Here is a 19,901-nt window from a genome sequence, read left to right on the forward strand (position 1 = left end):
GAGTGGGAGAGGAAGAAGCAGGCTCCCGGTGGAGAAGCCCGGTGAGGGACTCCTTTCCGGAACGTTGTAAAGACATATTTCTTAGTTCTTTCTGGTCAGTGGAATGGTTCACAGTTTTCCTTTGCAAGAGAAAATAATGGTGGTTTTGAGGGAAATATTTACAAGTTTTGTAGAGCAGAAATACTCTGAAAGGTTCGACACAACATTTGATCTTTTCTTCCCTTCGTTGGTGGAATCTGAGGCTGTGCTTTCTCCATCAGGAAGAGTCAGGGGATGTAAATAAATTATGATGACTTAAATACAATTCTGGTGATGTGACTCAATTCTGTGTAGCAGAATTTCTGTGTCCAGGGGAGGTATGGATTGGCACGAGTGTGGTAAACATGCCTACATGTGCGAGGCTTTTCCAGTTCTTTAAAATTACCTGTGTTGTCACTTAATTTTATATATGATAACTGTTTTGCATTTTTATAGGTATTTTATACAGGTATTCTAAAATTTGTGTGTGTGTGTGTGTGTGTGTGTGTGTGTGTGTGTGTGTGTGTGAAATGACCGGTCTTTCATGAGGCTGGTTCATGCTTGAAAGAAGATGCTAAGACAGGGATCCCTGGGTGGCTCATTCGGTGAAGCGTCTGCCTTCAGCTCAGGTCGTGATCTCGGGGTCCTGGGATTGAGTCCCGCATCGGGCTCCCTGCTCGGTGGGGAGTCTGCTTCTCACTCTCCCTCTGCCCCTTCCCTCACTCATGATTTCTCTCAAATAAATAAATAAATAAATAAATAAATAAATAAAATCTTAAAAAAAAAAAAGGCATGCTAAGATAGCCAAGGACTCTTAGAATCGGGCCTAGACCAGGGGTTTCACTGTGCCCTTCACCGAGGGGGAGACAGGGACCTTCAGGGCAGGGGAGATCCAGCTTTTACCCACTTTATGTATGGACAGCCACATACGGTTTCTTTTCCAGGGTGGGTTCTGTGGCTGGGAATTCTGCAAAGGCTCGGTTTTCAAACCAGGAATGAATGAACTCCCAGTTGCCAGCTGCTCGTTCTCTGGCAGACCTTGGAGAACATGCCATCCCCTGGACGGTCAGTGGCAGAACCGGGGCTAAGAGGCTGGATCCCCCGGTGCCCAGCCAAGGGCTCCTTCCACCACTCTGCAAGGGGCAGGTGCAGTCAGACCTGCTCCTACGTTGTCAGTCTCCAGCACTGCATTTGCCCAGGCGGAGGAGGCGAGGAGAACGCTCGCCTAGTAAGGAGTCCTCGGGGTGGGGGTGGGGCACGCATTCATCTGGAAACAAGGCACGAGACTCCCTAAGCAAGTGCATGTGTTTCTAACTGGATCTTTGCTGTCTTCTAGGAGATACAAAAGATGTGGTCCTCACCCCTTCAGCTGAACTGTGAAGGTCTCAGCAGGAATCTCTCTGGCTCCTTGGAAAGCTTCAAGAGCAGCCTGGAACACGCCACCGAGCGGGACTGTGAATGCCAGCCGCTGTCGGACTTGGCTCGGCAGCGCGTGCACACGTATGTCTGAGCTTGGGTCCCCTGCCCGCCCCTGGGTTTTCCTTCATGAAGAAGATGTCTTGAGTTTCTAACTCTCAGTCTGTGACTCTCAGACAATTATGTGTGCCACGTATATTTTCTAGACAACTTCCAAGTTTTCCACGACTGTAGGTTTTTCAGCGGTGAAATACGCGAGCGGCATTCGCTCGCAGGCTGGCTTTACTGATGATCGAGAGGTGAGATCAGAGATCCGAGAGTGTAATACGGTATTCAGTATGTTTTGTAAGAGCAGGCTAGGATTCTTCACACTCCCTTCTTACTGAATTAATTTTGTTCTATGTTCTCCACGTGCAAACCAGAAGAAGAGGAGATCGGACACTTTGGATTCTGCAAATGACTTAGGCACAGAAAGAAGGGTCATCTGACTCCTTGATACCCCAATTCTCACGCACTCCGTGATCTAGTCTATCTGTTCTTTCCGCATTTATGAGGAGCCCCTTATTCATCCTTATCCCCCTGATGCATCTTACCTGGCAGGGGCTCCAAGGAAACGGTGCTGGAGTTGTGACAGTCGCGGGCATTCACGCTTGGAGGGTGTCTGGAGACGCAGTGTGTCTGATTATCTGAAGAATGTTATAGAAATGTGATGCTCTCCAGCTCATCTCCTGGGAACGGAGGCGGGATTATTCACTCCAACCTTGTTTCTAGTGTTTTATCTTGCCTAAATTCGCTTTAATTTTCTGCCATTTTAGGTTGGCCCAAAGCCTCCAGAAGACTTGGTTGTCTGGGAGTCCCGTGCTGACCTTTCTTAGCAATTTCACAGGAACACAGGGTAAGCTGTGCTTCGCCTCGCTTTGCTGTTACGAATGGAGTGTGCTTTCTTACACAGATATGTTATTAAAGTAGAACATACAAGGGGAAAGTTGCACCGTATGTGGTGAAGTATTCAGAACTTGGCTGTTCTGCTGTATTTGGGGTTAAGAAGGAAAGTTCTGGAATCCTGTGTACCAAAAGCAGGAGTGGGGAGGAAGAGATACTTTTGTGTCGTCCTGTCCCTGCCTCCCCAGACAAGCCATGCAGCATCTGTATGTCTCTGCTTTCTGTCTGCTCTATCTGTACAATTCGTAGAACCAACGTGCCACGTGCAGAGAGTTCTGGAAACTCCTTACGTGATCCTCTTGGTAAAAAAAAAAAAAAGCAGGATGAGGAAATACGTGGAGAGAATGAGTTTTCTGCAGGAGCTTGTCACTTCCCTAAGAAGAACGTCTTTCTAGAGTAAATCCTAATATACACGGGTCTTAGAGAGAGTGATCAAGCAAGCAGGAAAGACCACACACCCTGGTCTGGTTTATTTTGGTAGGAATGATCTCGGCTCCTCCAGATGAGTCAGACATGGCTTCATCCTGTGTTTATGGCCCGGACGGTCCTTGCCAGGGTCTAGTATGGATTCGTGTTTTCACAGTCAATATGAGTCCAGATGTTTATTATTATAAGATTTCCTTCCTTTTGATGATTTTTCAGACGTAAAAGTCAAAGATTTGATGCAGAACGTCTCCAAGCTAACCCATGAGCTTCGATCTTCCATTAACATCTCAGACGAGACTATCCACAGTATTCTAGAAGCCAGCATCTCCCGTTCACAGGTGCGGAGCCCGTGCGCCTCTGACCCCCCCTCCACCCCCCTAGCTGGCCTGGGGCCAGCCTGGCACTGTGGCCCGTGTCCCCCTGCCCCTCCCGTCCTGTGCCGGGGGCCTAGCTGTGGGTGGGAAGGAAATGGGAGGGCATCTCATTGCACCAGAAACTTGGGGTCTTTAATTTCATAACATTGTTTTGGGGTTAGAAAGGACAAAATTGGAGATGATATTTATTCCAGTTATTCCCAGCCTTGATACATGACACCACCGGGGGGCCCTGCTTGGTTAGGTAGGGGTTGCAGAATTTTCAAAAATATGTAAAGAAAGCTCTAAAGGTCAACTGTGCTTGCCTTTAAGTGGAGAATACCCGTGTGCCGTCTGACCGTGTGCGGTCAGAGGGGGTGGCTTCTCGCGCAAGCCATCGGGCAATGAGCTGTGTCCTCTCCACGGTGGCCGGGACACAGGGTCAGCGCACCGAGATGGGGAGGGGAGGTGTGTGTGCCAGCTGGTGCTGGGTGTGGTTTGTGCACAGAGGTGGGAATGGTGAATCCATGCTGCCCAGAGCTGGTATCACCCCATTCTCAGCTCATGATTTTCTGAGATAGCCTTTCATGCACTTCCAGTTGGCGTTTTAGTTCCTGGACTGAGAACCTTCAGGAAGCAGTGACTGTGAAGATCACTCTCAAGTGGACGTTCTTTATTGACAGTCGTCGGGGCCCCAGTAGACATTTAATCTCATGTTGATTTTGGTTAGCTGGGGCCCCGTGCAAGCTCTGCCAGGTAGAGCAGTTATGGGCACACCTCATTTATTGTGTGTGGCAGACAGACTTACAGATTTTAGGCTTGTGGCACCCCTGTGTCGAGCGGGTCTATCCGTGCCAGATTTTCAGCAGCATCTGCTCACGTCGTGTCTCTTTCGCATTTTGGTCGTTCTTGCGATGTTTCAACCTTTTTCATTATTATTCTATTTGTTACGAAGACCTGTAAGCTGTGGTTACGATTCACTGAAACCTCAGGGGGCGATTAGTGGTTTTGAGCAATGAAGTATTTTTTAGTCCAGAAATGTACTTTCTAAAGACATAATGCTATTGCACACTTAGCAGACTACAGTACAGAGCAAACGTAAGTTTTACGCGCACTGGGGAACCAAAAACTTCATTTGACTGGCATTATTGCGATATTCGCTTTCTCGTCTTGGTCTGGGACCGAACCACAGGATCCCTGAAGTGCACGTATCATTCAGAATTAATCTGTGTTAGGAAAGACATCGGTTAGAAGCCAGGAACCCGAACTTCAATTATAGTATCACCGACTTATTTATGGGGAATCACACAGTATCCGTTCAAGGAAAAATCCCAAAGGCGTTTACCGAACACTACATATGCATGGGGGTTTCGGGGATGACGGTGGGGTGCAGAGAACACCTCCCATGCTACCTTGTATGTAAGCAGTGATTAGAGCCAGTTTGAAATCTTCATTTACTGGACCTTGTAATGGGGGGCGTGGAGTCCCTTCTGGGGTCCCTTGCAAAGTCCTATAATACTTGGGCTTAGGCTCAACAATTAAATTTTTTTTAATTGAAGTATAGCTGACATAGAATATTAAATGCGTTCCAGATGTACAACATAGCAATTCCCCAATTATATATATTATGAGACGCTCGCCACAAGTATATCACGATATTACTGATTGTATTCCCTGTGCTGCGCTTTTCATTCCCAAGAGTTACTTTTCTTGTAACTGGAAGTTATATTTTGCCCATCTTTCCACCCACCTCCCCTTTGGCATATGAACAAACAAGAGTAGACCACAGAAAAGAAACAGTCGTAGATACAAGAACAGAGGGTGGGCTCCGCTCTTGTGACGGCAGCCGCCTGACCCAGCCACAGCCAGCAGGTGTCACTGACGCTCTATCCTGGGAGGGCCACTCCAGAGCCGATCTCCCCGGCTTCTTTGCATTCCTGTGTCTTGCTTTGCCTCACTGACGGTGTAAGCCATTGTGGTCACCTACATGGGTGGACCGGTAGGTAATTGGGAGGTGTTGCAAGCTTGCATTTCTGCTCTTCACCTAGATAATGAAGCTATTTGCTTTGCTCACTAAGTGTATCCATGGACCCACCTGTGTCTACAGATCCTAGGGAAGGAATTCGCCTTTGGGGAGGGGACCGCACTATGGGGTCCGCCAGGCTGACAGCAGCACTGTGTTTTTGACGGTAACCTCAATGTCTTCCTCTCTGGGCTGCTCTATCCTACTTCTAGTCAGTTTGTGAGTTTGTCGCGTGAGACTTTTAGGTGGCCCACGGAATACTGGCAGTAGCACTAGAGTCCTGGACAGACTGCAAGAACCAACCTACCTACCTAACTTCCTTCCTCCCTCCCTCCCTCCCTCCCTCCCTCCCTAAAAAAAAAAAAAAAAAAAAAAAAAAAAAAAAAAAAAAAAAAAAAAAAAAAAAAAAAAAAANTTCCTTCCTTCCTTCCTTCCTTCCTTCCTTCCTTCCTTCCTTCCTTCCCTGAAAACCTCCCTTTCCACTAGGTGTCCTTCCTCAAGTGCTAAGGGAGCGAATGTTCCAAAACCTTCTCTGGCAGCAGCACACAGATAAATAATCACATGTGCAGGGGACACATCAGTGGTGGGAACAGGGGGTCATGCTGGGGCTCAGGCGGCAATGATGAGAAACCGTGGGCTGTGAGAACCATGTGGGAGAGGCTAAGGCTTGGAGACCAGGGGCCCAGGGCTGGAGGCAGGGAGGCGGGGAGGCCGGAGGCTCAGCGGTGGATCCCGGGCCTCAATCTGGCTCCTGAGATCCTGCTGCAGGCACCCACGGGGAGCTCCCTGCCCCTGCGGTGCCGTGGTCTTTACCACCAGCAGCTCCCATGAAACCGGAATCACAGGCTTGGCCGCATGGGAGCCTGGTGTCCGCCTCGTCCGCCTGCGCCCTGGGCTTGAGTCCTGTCCACCTGCCCTGCGAGGAGCACAGCCATGTTATGCTGCGATGCCGTGGGTTGGCTTCAAATCAGTGGTCACTTCCTTCTTTGTATTCAGCCACATTTTTATTCCTTAAAATTAGCAATGAGGTCAGAGTCAGGACCCAGGGAGTCTGGTTTCTATCCCTTTATTTTCTTCTGCAAACAACTGAACCCATTAGGAGGCCTGGGAAGACAGACGCTGTCCGTGGTCCTCACCAGGTTAATTCCTCCTGTGGGGGTTCTTGTGGAAGAAGGTGGGGAGGGGGCCCCCAGGGTGCTCTCATCTCTTTGGGGCGGCTCTGAGGAGGGAGGGTACTCTGACAGTTTTTCTTATTTCTCTGGGGCAGAGATGCTGCACCTTTTGCTTGAGGCCGGGTCTGTAGGCATCGTGAGCAACTGGCCGGTGCCATTTGGGAGCAGAGAGATTCCCAATGGGGATTGACCCAACACCTCACATCCCATTTGTTTCAGCACATAGAGTTTGTCTGCTGAAAAGTTGCAACACGTAGTTCTTGGTGTAACTCACTTCAGAGTAGATACCGGTCAAAATCTGCTTGAGAAAACAATAATCAAGGTGTGAGTGGAGTTGAGGGTCTCTGGCCCACGTAGAAGATTCTGGCCAGGCGTCCCCTGGAAGACACGGCCAGCTGCCTGGGGCATCTCATCCTGGACGCTGAGTTTCCCCCATTTCCCAAAAGGGACCCCATCTCTGCTTCTTCGGGCTGGATTTGTTGTCCTTTTAATCCAGGCACCTCGGCCTCTCCATCATCTCTAAGAACAGATGTGTCACTCGCTGCTCCCAACGGGGTGCGTGTCTCCCTGCTTGCACGGACGCGAATAGTTCTGAACCTGTTTTACAGGATTTGTGCTGATCTCTGCCAGAACACCTCTTGCTAGTCGCACTCCATTATTCTGAACTTCCGTGCCTCTTTAATCCTGGCTCTACTTTGCGAAGTGTCATTCGTCTTTCTCAGCCTTGCTCGTCCCAAAGGAGAGGAGCATACCGTGTGTGTGTGTGTGTGTGTGTGTGTGTGTGTTCATTCAAGTCATGAATGCAGAGCGTTGGCCGTGGCCGGGCAGGTGCCAGCACACCTGTTTACCAGTTTGTCTCTTAAATCAGCCACCGCACGTAACCTGGGGGCCTGGCAACGTCCTTGCCTAATAAGCGTGCCGTCCAAAGATGATTCTGTACTGATGGTGACTGTCCCGATGTGGTTTGTGGCAATTGCCGATTTCTCAGAGAATTGGTAGATGACCCACAGTCAGGATTCATCGGCTCTGTGCTGGCAATTCCTAGGGTCGGCTTTAAGAAATAGAGCTAAGGTCGGAGTGTGTGGGTGGCTCAGTCGGTGAAGCGTCTGACTTGATTTCAGCTCAGGTCATGTCTCAGGGTCGTGAGATCAAGCCCCGCATCAGGCTCTGTGCTGGGTGTGGAGCCTGCTTAAGATTCTCTCTCTCCCTGCCCTTCTGCCCCCCGCCCAAAAAAAAAAGAAAGAAAGAAAAAGAAAGAAAACTAAGGTAGATTTCATTCCTAAAAACCGTAGATAGTAGCCCCATTATCCTGTCTGGAACCTGGAGAGGACGAAATGTTCTGGAAGTGGAGACAGAGAGCCACGTGAAAGCTGTGTCCACCCCCCCCCCGCCACCGAACTGCAGTGAAGCTGGGGTCTGCCTCAGTGGGTGAGGGGCCGTGACCTCTGCCCCAGAGGCCAGCCTGCGGCTCGGTACAGGGCAGAGGGCGGCTCGTAGACATCAGAACCAGGGACAGCTAGGGTCAGGACCCAGCTGCCCTCTGCCTTCCTCTGGAGCCCGTCTGTCTGGTCCACTGTCCTTCCTCGACAGGTCCTCATCACTTCCTCCTGCCCTCGATGCCGGCGCTTGTCCGTGCTCCTAGCTCACCATTGTGTGAGCAGCTCTGAGCCCAGCAGGACATGGGGCAGAGAGCCCCGCTGCCCTTCTCTGCTCATGGAGGACAGAGTGTTTCCCCTCTGCTCTCATCTCACTGACTGCTAGCACTGCTGTGACACAGCCGACTCGCTTTCCCCATTCCCAGTCCAGCTGCATTGCTGGCGGTGTTTCCTGCCTGGTCATAATCAGGAGGAGAGCAGCCGTCCCCTTTGATCCTCCCCTGCACCTCCGCGTCGAAAACTGTCAGCTGGGCAGAGCCGAGGCCGTGTCCAAGGCGTGCCGGGCTCTCGGTGCGGGGAGCTGCCCGCCCTGGATCCCAAACACGGATGCACAGGAAAAGCATCAACACCTTGGCTTCCCCATTTCTTCTAAGTGGCTGTGTCAGCCTAAGCAAAGCCACAGGTGAGACAGGTGCATGGTCCGCTTTGACGAGGACTCCTACGTGGCATTTCCAACCCAACAAAACACAGTGTGATGTCTGTTTCTTTATTCCCCACCTGCTTCGACGTTCCACACAGGAAAAATGGACATAGTGAGAATTAGGGAAGATAAGGAGTAGGGTTTGGAAGATGACAGAGGAGTGGATGCAGATTTGCTCAGGGCCTTGCTCACAGCAGCGTGCCCGGAGCTTCTGTATGACAGGCATGGAGCCCCTGCCTTTGGTTTAAATAGGCATACACAAGTTTTTAAGACATATTTTTGCCCTGAGACAAATTCTGGGAGATGTATTGACTGTGACCTTCCCTTCACCCAGCGGGTGATGCTGTAGATGGCAGCTAAGAACAGGCTCCAGGACGAACATGGAGGGGCTGTCACTGGCCGGTTCTGGTCGATGCTCACTCGAAGGCGGGGCAAGTCCTCTGGAGTCGTGGGCTTGGCTGGATCCCATTTCCAAGGAAGATTTCATACAGAAGCCCACTTTATGGAACTGATCAAAGACAGGCTGCCCCAATCAAAGCAAATGTTGGATGTCCATACTCTACCCACCATGCCCCCTCTTTGCATGTACCCTCCCCCACAAGGCAACTACCCTCCACCCCCAAGACAGTACGTTTGAAAACAGTGGCATTAAGGAAATCTTTCTCAAATTGTGTCTGCACCCCACACGTCCCATATGGAAAAGGGTTTTTTGGTTAATTAGGTGTGAAAATACTTAATGTATCTCTCTCCTGGATTCAAAATCTACATTAGTGTAAGAGTATCCTAGCCATTTGTGATGGTTAATATTATATGTCAAGTTGGTTAGGCCATGGCACCAGGTATTTGGTCAACACCAGTCTCACTGTTGCCGTGAAGGTATTTTTTAGACGAGACTAACATTTACATCAGTGGACGATTGAGTAAAGGCCATGATGCAGGTGGGTCTTGTTTAATCAGCTGAGGGTTATAAGAGAAAAGACCTTAGGTCCCCAGGGGAGGAGGAAATTCTGCCCCCAGACTCCAACTGCAACTCTTCCCTGGGTCTCCAGCCTCCTGGCCGACCCTGCGGGTTTTGGATTTGCACCTCCACAATCACGAGAGCCAGTTCCTTAAAATATCCACAAACACGTAAACACATAAATGCACATCTTATCGGCTCTGACTGATAAACCTGATTAATGCCATCTTCTGTTTCTTAATGATTTTCCTTGGCTTTCTTTGGCATTATGGGAAAGCATCTGATGAATTGTCCCTGCTCACGAGGCTTCTAATAAATGAACAGTAGCTTCTGTTCGCAAAGGGTCTTGCCTGGTCTGAACCGTTCGCACCGATCATACGCATCATGGTGTACATACAGATGGGACGTGCATTTGTGAAATTTTGCTTTATGCCTCGTCCTGTTGTGAAGGTCATTAGCTGAAAGCCCTACCCCAGTGGAGACGCGCCTCAGATCCCTCCCTGTGGCGCGTAACGGTCGTACTGGGTGTCCTCATCCCTCCTCTGAGCGGATGTGCTTTTTTTTTCAAAAACTTTAACAGCTTGGAGAGCTGGTTTTCATTTTGAACGCGGAAGAGGCGGAGAATAGTTTCACACTGACAGCCGAAAAGCGAAGGTTGAGACCTCACGTTGGGGGAAGAGTCAAGGGTTGTGTGTGGGGCCCCGCGGGGTCGAGGATAGAGGGTCCTGTCATTCTGCTCCCGTGTCATCAGAAAGGGCAGATCGCTTCAAAATTGGAGAATTATGTGCACATTTAGAAACGTTTCCATTCAGAATGTTTGGAACCTCACAGAGGTTTGGATTCCATGCATTTTAATGGGTGAATCCTCAGCCCTTTGGGAAAATGGGCTTTTGGCGGGGGGTCCTCAGTGAGGAAGCGCTGTGCTGGGGGCTGCAGGTGCCAGCTGGAGTCACCTCTGACACCCACCCCCCCGCCCTGGTTCAACACAGTTGCTCTCCAATGCCCTCACGGTGGCCCTGTCCAGAAGGTGCGATGCTGACGTTCTCCGCCTGCTGTTGGCCCTTCCTGAGGACCGGAAGTCTCGGTTGGCAGCGAAGGAACTGTGTGGCCTGCCCGGGCCCCAGGTGTATTCTCTGATCGTGTCTATGACTCAGAACATGAATCTGCGAAACGTCATTTACAAAGTAAGGGGGTGACTGTGGGGATGGCCTGACTCGGGCTGCGTGACGTCTGCAGAGGGGTAGCTGGGGGTGGGGGGCTGGCAGGTGCAGACCCTGGCTGCCTTGGTCAATCTCCACATCTCGTGTGTGCTGACTCTGGGGTGGGCCTTGGAATTGGAGGGTGCTCAGGAGACCTTCCAGGGGGTCCCTGGGGTCAGGCCTGTTGGGACACTTGGCACAGCATTGACGGCCATTAGTATGGTCAGCACAGGAAGGCCCACTAGGAAAAGCCCTCCTAACCTCAGTGCCAGGTTCCTCTCCTCCTTAAGGACACTTCCTGGGGTACATCTGGGCAAGCTGGGTTCCTTTGGCCAGGCCCGCTCCCCCTGTGAGTCAGGAGCTGCTCCCACCCCTTCTTGGCCTTGCCCTTCTCTGCCCCATCATGTCCTGGGACACACAGCCTCTGTCCTGTGAAGGTTACGTGCCCATCTCTGCCAGAGCCTGTCCAGGAGGAGGTGTGCCGATGGGAGGGAACACAGGGCAAGCCCTGGTCACTTTGGGAATGAGCTGGTTACCTGCCCCACACACTCCTGCACACAGTGGGGTGAGGGTGAGAAGGGTCTGAGAAATCCAAAGATGACAACGTGTACAGGTGAGAGTTGACAGTGGACGGTGAGCATGGCTGACCCAGGGACACCCCCGATTAACCCTCCACTGACCACCTGTGTGGACAGTGAGCACAGCTGACCCGGGGACACTCCCGATTAACCCTCCACTGACCACCTGTGTACAGTGAGCACAGCTGACCCGGGGACACTCCCAATTAACCCTCCACTGACCACCTGTGTGGACGGTGAGCACAGCTGACCCGGGGACACTCCTGATCAACCCTCCACTGACCACCTGTGTGGACGGTGAGCACGGCTGACCCAGGGACACCCCCAATTTAACCCTCCACTGACCACCTGTGTGGACAGTGAGCACAGCTGACCCGGGGACACTCCCGATTAACCCTCCACTGACCACCTGTGTGGACGGTGAGCATGGCTGACCCAGGGACACCCCCGATTAACCTCCGCTGACCGCCCTCCGGACTCTGCTTCTTCTAGAAGTTCCTTATCTTCCGTTCTCCACTGTTCGAGTCTTACTTATGCTTCCCGACACTTAGCTCCTACCCTTAGGGACTGGTCTTGTTCCACGTTTCTCCCCAGGGGTGGATTTGCTGACATCTGGGCTAATCAGAGGTGCCACAGGTGTCATCAATCCGGCAAGGGCGCTTTGGGGTCAGGAAAAGGGGAGGCTTGCCATCCCAACCCTATTTCCTTTGTGGTCTCCCTCCAGTGGGTAAGTACTGGGTTACACACACGTGCACACATTCTGAGGACAGATACGAACTTTCAGATCACGTATCCTCTCCAAGTTCACCATGTGCCCCCTGGGACACAGATGCAGCCCGATGGCGAGCCAGGGTTTTAGCACCATTCTGTTACGCACACAGAAACCACCCAGGTGAAATTAGTGTTTCCAAATAAGTCCTCTGAGAAGAGGCATGAGGAAGAGGTGTGGGTTGGGCTCAGTCTCCTGGACGGAGGGAGAATGACACCACCTCTGATCACACCCGCTCCAATGTGTCAGGAGCCTTCTAGGAGCGCGGCTATAGGGATGCCGGTGGACACCGTACTCCTGGTGATGGTGGAGCAGCCCCAAACCTGCAGGGCGAGAGTATCAGCTCCGGGGTCCCGGCACACCTGGCTCGCTCCCAAGTCCACCCACTTTCCATTGTCCTGACGGTGAATCCGTGAAGCCTCTCGCAGAACACAGGTTGCTGTATGGATCTGTGGGTCCCTCTGTCTGTCAGCGCTGTGGTCCCAACCCAGTCATCCCCACCATGCGTGGGGGTGCACTGGGTGCCCCTCCTGGGGCGGGGGTTCAGTGAGACAGGTGAGCAGAGAAAGACACAGAGCCCGCACCCGTGTCCGCTGCCCGGGTGTTGACTGACCACGGAGCGACATCATTATTTGCACAGCCCGGCAGGGAAGGTGAGAGCTGTGATCTCAGGGCCTGCGGGTCAGCCGCAGAGTGACAGGCGCAGAACACTAATGAGCGAGAATGGGAAGTTGTGACAGTCAGGGCCTCAGCCTGAGTCCGAAAGCCTGAAAATTCAGTGCACAAATGAACACGGAAGGAGGAGCCTCACCGTGATTCCTCCCTTCTTGTGGAAAGAGGCAGCGTCTGCTCATTTATCCATTTATCCAGCCAACTCGGAGCGGCAATACCGCCCATGCTGTCCTGCTCCCTGTAGCTACCTAAGTGACGGACAGGCACACATCCCCGCCCACGTGGAACCTACGTCCCGCAACAGAGAAGATGCGAACGATAAGCGAAATACTTAGCGGGTCCTGGTCATAGGTTTCAGAGGGCGCTGCTGTTTCTGAAGTCCTGGGTTAAATGCCCGGCCCTGTCCTTCTAACCATGAGACTCCTGGATGTCCTCGGATCTCCGATCCCCTGTCCCCTTGTCCACAAAGTGAGCATCAGTGCAGTCCAGAGGGATGAGGGGAGTCAATGGAAATTGTTTCCATGTAAGATGTTCTATTTCGACCTCTTACATGTCCACTTCAGGCATCCCCAACGTGAAGAGAAATATTTTGAAAATGATCTGAGTTTTTAACAACGGATTGTATCTCTCCCTGGTTTACGTTCGAACAGTGTGGGTGCAATTGTGTGCCAAAGCGCTGAGCGAGACATGCTCTAAAAAAGGGGACTTTTATACGGCATGGGAAGTCCTCTCCCTAGTTCAAGAAAGAAGATCAAATAACCGGGTTTTCATTGCCTAAGCAGTCCTCATGAGAGTAAAAATTACAGCATTGGTTATTTCTCTTGTTGTGTTTTTTCCTTTGAGGCTCTGATGCCTTTGGAAGCCCACGGCGCGCTCAGCTCCCTGTTGGATGTGGTCTCCAGGCTCAGCCACCTGCTTGCCAAAGCCGGCCACGTTCTGGAATACCTCCCCGAATTTCTCCACGCATATAAAATCACTGCCTTGCTAGACATGCCCGACTTTCAACAGGTGTGTGTTTGCTTTTGGCCCCTGGGGAAAAATTCAGATATGCTGTGTCTTTGTATTTGCTGCTTTTACTTGTATATCTCTTTCTACCAACATCTAAAGTCCGCGTGTGGGAACAAAATATAGAAACAGGAGTACTTTCTGTGGCTTTGGCGGTAACAACATGGCAGTAAGGCCAGGCGTCTCCCTAAGAATTGGGGGATGGAGACTTCTTTGAGCCACATGCACCCACCTGGTGGTTGGGGATAGCTCACACATCGTCTGTGAGGTCAGAGATCACTAAACCGAGTATTAGCACAGATGAGATTCCAAGGGCCTGTTTAACTTCATTCCAAGAGTAAATTGCTTTCAAAAACCTTCCAATGTTTATTACATATAAATAATTGGTTTACAAATTACAGATTATTTGCTGCACATACAAACACAAACTTGAATGCAGTCAGCGGCGTGATGCTAGCTTTTGCTTGGACGCCGTCTGCCAGGATGGGCTGCGTGGGGAGAGCAGATGCGTGGGAACACGCAGAGGACGAGGTGTAGGGTGGGGGGCAGACGGCAAGGTGCTCAGTGGCCTCGGGCAGGACAGCGCGCTGCTCACGAGCTGATGCATGATGCAGACAACTGTCAAGTATCTGGGTAACTTGGCGGTAGAGACACACATGAAGACCATTAATTGGAGTGAATGATTATTTTATGGATCGATCGCTTATCATCGGACAGACGAGGATTTGCTGCTGCACGTGTGTGTGTGCACGTGACATTTGTCTGCGTAATGGGTTTATAGGCCAGGAAAATCACCACGTGACCTGCAGTGTGTCAAGGTCAGACACGTGCACAGTAGAGATTGCGTGCTCGGACTTGTTGAACATCTTGTGTGTTGAGTTGGGAGAGTGGGCTCCCTTTCAGAAGTCTCGGTCCCTTGTTGAAATGCCATTTATTTTCCTTGTGTTCTCAGGCTCCGCACCATGGCCAGACCAGAAGTTCAGCCTTCGGTTCTTTCCAGTTCGTGATGAAGAAGTTTTGCAAGGAGCAAGCTTCGTTCTTCAGTGGCTCTAACTTGTTCATTAACTTGCCCAGAATTAACGAGCTCCTGGGAGAGGACAAAGAAAAATTCAACATTCCCGAAGATTCAAGTAAGACAACAGTAATTTGCATTCGTTGAGATTGGTTTGCGTCTTGGCCGCTAACCCTGCTCTGTATGGAATGTTCTGTGTGATGGTGGGCGCACACCGGTAAAGAATTGTCTCCGGCCTCTTAGCTTTACCCTTCGCTTTCGCTAAGGCTGCCTCACACTGCCCCGGATGTGGCTTTGGAAGCCCCTGGGCCCATGTGCACGGGCTCATCCTCTCCCTGCATTGTCGGGGAAACGATACCAGTCTTCTTTCCATGTCGTGGATGAGACCATCATGATCAGAGAGGAAATCACGTGGCCAAAGAGGCATAGGTTGTTCGGGGGAAGGGGACGCTGACCTGTCCAAGCCCCAAACCCTTAGCAGCATGTTCTGTCTGCTTTTCTAATTAGAATGTGTCCACCCAAAGTGGGGCCAGGAAGTCGCTTATCAATCCACAGTCCTTTGCCACTAAGCTTCATAGAAGGCAGATTTGGAGGAGGCCACGTACCTTTCTCCTTGTTGCAGGACATAGCGGGTTTGCACGGGCCAACATGGTGGTGCTCGTCTCTGCGCCCAGACCCCTCACAGGTTAGCCAGGGGTTCCAAACGGACTGGGCTTCAGGGGCGTCCGACTCTGAGGCTTCCAGTCTTTGTACCTGATTGCTCAGCCAGCGTCATCTTCTTTTTGATGAATTCCAACTCAGCTGACTGGGGACCTTATTTATATCTTCAGAATTCCTTCACTCTGCCAGTGTAACCTACCCAGGCGCACGGTGTCTGTCATTATTCACGGGTTCTGTCTGCAAGTCAAGGTGTGGAGTCCATCCAGGGGCCCTATTAGCATTCTGCCTACCACCTGCCCCCCAAATATATATAGATATATATATGTATACGTGTATATGTGTATTTATTTATGTATATATGTGTATGTATGTATATGGGATAGATTATCAGTTACAAATTATATATTTTTATATATTTATTTAATATAAAAATACATATTTAAATCTGTGTTTACATACGGTGTGCCCGGGATAGACCGAGTGTGGGTGGGACTGGGGAAGAGGAAGAGAGTGGCAGTTTGTAGAGTTGGACACACAGGTTGTGGGTCCACATAGCAACGACCTCCCAGGCACTTCGGAGACAGTGTGTCAGTGTGCACATCAGCTAATGGATGATTTGGACTGCTGCCAAGCATAACATAATTTGGCAATATAAACACATGTTAATGTTATTAATATTTGGTAATTTTTGTTGTCTATTTCTCTAAATCTCATTTCTTCTTTTTCTCTTGCATTTGGGTTTCTTGAGGATTTTTAATTTGCTCATCAAATCTAATCATCCAATCATCCATCCATTCCTCCACACATCCATTGATCCATCCATCTATCCTTCTGTCTGTCCATCCACCCATCTATCCCTACCCACCCATCCATCCCTCCACCCATCCATTGATTCATCCATTCATCTGTCCATCCATCCACTCATTCATTGATCCATCCATCTTTCCATCCATCCATCCATCCATCCATCCATCCATCCATCCATCCTTCCACCCATCCATTGATTCATTCATTTATCTGTCCATCCATCCATCCACCCATCCATTGATTTATCCACTCACCCAGCCAGCCAGCCAGCCAGCCAGCCAGCCATTCATCTATCCATCCCCACCTACCCATCAATCCCTCCACCCATCCATTGATTCATCCATTCATCTGTCCATCCATGCACCCATCCACAGATCCATCCATCCATCCACCCACCCATCTTTCCCTCCCTCCCTCCATCCATCGATCCATCCATCCTTCTATCCATCCATCCATCCTTCCTTCATCCATCCATCCACCCGCTCAACCATTCATCCATCCAGTCATTCAGCTACCATGGAGGATCAGTCTTTCTTGGTCCTTTTGTACACTGTATTTCAAATGATTGTCACACTAACCATAGACAATATCGGTACCCTCCTTTTCCACATGATGTACTGGAAGCTCAGAGAAGCTTGAGTAACTTACCCAAGTTCACAGAGCTCTCAAGTGGCAGATGTCAGGATTCCTGGTTTCAGATCTCTTGTTCTGTACATATATATGGTTATGTCTTTTCTGAAATGGAAATCGTTACTGTTTAAATTGAGCTTATAATTTAAAGTGTAACTTTAAAAAATATCAGTAAGAGGAATCTTTATAAGTGATGGTTTAAAAATTTACGTAGTCATACTCTTAATTTACATCCCAGGGGATTCTTTCTATCGATTTTATTGTACTTGTTGAATAAAAAGAACTGGTTTTTCTTTTCAAAGGGAGAATTTGGGAAGATGATATTAATAGTGGAAATAATCACAACAGCACTATTCATACCTCGGGTGTCAGGAATCATGGTATCAAAACTAAGATATTTCCATTTTAAATGTCTGCTCCAGGGGTAAAAGAACAAGCTGGAGTATTCATCACCCACTTAAAACCTCATAACATTTTGGGGTGTCTGGGTGGCTCAGTTGGTTGAGTGTCTTACTCTTTTTTTTTTTTAAAGATTTTATTTATTTATTAGACAGACATAGAGACAGCCAGCGAGAGAGGGAACACAAGCAGGGGGAGTGGGAAAGGAAGAAGCAGGCTCATAGCGGAGGAGCCTGATGTGGGGCTCGATCCCAGAACGCTGGGATCACGCCCTGAGCCGAAGGCAGACGCTTAACCGCTGTGCCACCCAGGCGCCCCAGTGTCTTACTCTTGATCTCAGCTCAGGTCTTGATCTTGGGGTCGTGAGTTGAATTCCCGTGTTGAGCTCCAAGGTTGGCATGGGGCTACTTAAAAAAAAAAACAAACCCCCAAACCAAAGACAAATCGTAGAGTATTTGGTTACTAATCCTTATGGTGGTAGAGGCTCTATCTTCATTAGGTAGCTATTCAGTTAGGTCAGTCGAGTAAACCTTTGATTGAAACCAATTAGCACACAGCAATGTCGAAAGCCAACTCAAGGGATCAAGTGTTTGAGTGAAAACAAGGCGATTTAATATGTCAAAAGCAGTAAGGTCAACACTGCTGTGTAGGTGTAGGGAAGAAAATTCAGTAGCAATATATAAAGCTAATTTCATGGGAAAAACCTAATTCTGTTCCCATTCCTGTGAGTGTCGATGATTTTCTACATTAAAGATCAGATGCATTTCTTTCTATTACCATCTGCAGGTGTCTTTGTCATCAGTCAGTGCCCTTATTGATGACTTAGTTTGAATGTGTGAAGGTCATGCTTTCCTTTCTTTCCAATTACCAAAATGAACATGGTATCTCGAAATTTCTTATGAGGCGAGAGCCGCTAAGAATAGCAGCAAGAAAAATTATTCTTGAATTTACTGTCCAAATTCAGTTGTGGCATGAAAAATGGCTCTGCACTGCCCATTGGAAAACGAGGCACCATGGATACATAGATGAGTGTCGCTATTAGTCTGTATTGTAACTTTTTTTCCTTCTGATTCTGACAGCACCATTTTGCTTGAACCTCTATCAAGAAATTCTACAGTCTCCAGATGGTGCTTTGGTGTGGTCCTTCCTAAAACCTATATTACATGGAAAAATACTGTACACACCAAATACCGCAGAGATTCATGAGGTCATTCAGAAGGTAAGTCTGGGGGTGCCTGGGTGGCACAGTTGGCTAAGCGTCTGACTCTTGGTTTCAACTCAGGTCATGATCTCAGGGTTGTGAGATCGACCCTGTGTAGGGCTCCGCGCTCAGCGGGGTGCTTGCTTGAGGTTCTTTCTCCCTCCCCCTCTAAAATAAATAAATAAATCTTAAAAGGAAAAAAAGGTAAGTCCGAATGAATGAGATCTTATCGAGCAAACAAGCACAGTATCAGGCAGAGATCTTTGGACACATAACGTTCTACGGATTGGAAAGTGTAACGTTTTCATGTGTGGATGATGGTTCATCTTGGCCTCTTTCCGGCTCTTGTTGTTTCCCGGGTCACTGTCCTAGAGGACATGTTGGGGCAAGAGGGAGTATTCGGAGCAGCCCATGCAGTGGGGACAATTAGAAGGGCCGGCTGTTCCCTGTGGTTCCAGGAGAACATGGAGGACAAAGGCTTAGTGCTTGATGCTTGGTGCATCTGGCGGTTGAGGGCGAGTCAGACCCCATGTGTTTGTAGTCGCGGCCTGGGCCTGGTGAGTGACGTTTCCAGTTCGATTCTGAGGCTTTGTCAGCTTGACCCTGTGGAAGAGGAGCTCAGGTGGAGGTGAGATCAGCTTCCCTGGGAACAATCCAGACATCACGGGGTTCTGCTTGTGTTTCCTTCCGGACCTTCGGAAACGTCCTGCCCCCATGCACCATCAGACTCGTGCTTATTCATATTTGTGCTTTGTTTTGAAAGGGTGGTGCTGTGTTTTGTTTTTGTATCTGGTGGTGACTTGTAAGGAAGCCAGCAGGCACCTTGTGGGGACTTCCCAGAGGACAGACAGGCGACGATCTGATCGACTGTCCCACCCAGAAGAGGAGACACCAAGTTCTCCCTTTCAAGCTTCAAATAAAACTAACTTGAAAAATGGAAAAGTTAGCGCTGGTGTGTGGTGACGTGAGCAGTGGCGTTAGTTTTGGTCCATCTGGCTTTTGCACACCCCCGGGGTCGTCCTGCGGGGCCACAGCAGAGGGCAACCCATGGCTCCATTCCCCCTGACAGCTCAGGGACTGGACGAACCCCCTGCATTCTGAATGTCGTCAGTAACTTCTGTTTTTGTCTTGAAAATATTATTTTGCAGGGGTATTTACTGACGTTCTCACTCTCACAGTGAAATGGTATTAATCTAGATAAACACCGGGAGTTAGTCTCTCCAGAGAGACACTTCTCACAGGCCTGGGGCAAATGCCAGAGTTCTTCCAAATTCCCTTCCTGGTTAAGCTTTCAAGGGCTGGGGGTCTTTGAAGAATTTCATAGAAAATGACTCTATATCACAGCTCTCTTGTAAATTTCAATTTTTATTTTATTTTATTTTTTTAAAGGATTTTATTTTTTTATTTGACAGAGAGAGCATAAGTAGGGGGAGCAGCAGGCAGAGGGAGAAGCTGACTCCCCGCTGAGCAGGGAGACTGATGCAGGACTCTATTCCAGGATCTGAGATCATGCCCTGAGCCGAAGGCAGATGCCTAACTGACTGAGCCACCCAGGCGCCCCATAAATTTTAATTTTTAAAAATAA

At 49.6% G+C, this 19,901-nt stretch overlaps 1 protein-coding gene across 3 annotated transcripts in view; it reads left to right on the plus strand.

Moving 5' to 3' along the window:
• The window catches only part of ABCA13 (ATP binding cassette subfamily A member 13), a 384,829-nt gene that overhangs the window by 102,899 nt on the left and 262,029 nt on the right, over positions 1-19,901 (plus strand). For all 3 annotated transcript variants that reach the window (XM_034665342.1, XM_034665320.1, XM_034665331.1), the window contains 7 exons: positions 1,355-1,518; positions 2,250-2,329; positions 3,019-3,140; positions 10,374-10,568; positions 13,446-13,610; positions 14,560-14,737; positions 18,195-18,334. In XM_034665342.1, the coding sequence (XP_034521233.1) occupies positions 1,355-1,518; positions 2,250-2,329; positions 3,019-3,140; positions 10,374-10,568; positions 13,446-13,610; positions 14,560-14,737; positions 18,195-18,334 (1,044 nt within the window). The remainder of the gene's footprint in view (positions 1-1,354; positions 1,519-2,249; positions 2,330-3,018; positions 3,141-10,373; positions 10,569-13,445; positions 13,611-14,559; positions 14,738-18,194; positions 18,335-19,901) is intronic.

Source organism: Ailuropoda melanoleuca, chromosome 1 (genome assembly GCF_002007445.2).
Source record: "Ailuropoda melanoleuca isolate Jingjing chromosome 1, ASM200744v2, whole genome shotgun sequence".
NCBI lineage: Eukaryota > Metazoa > Chordata > Mammalia > Carnivora > Ursidae > Ailuropoda > Ailuropoda melanoleuca.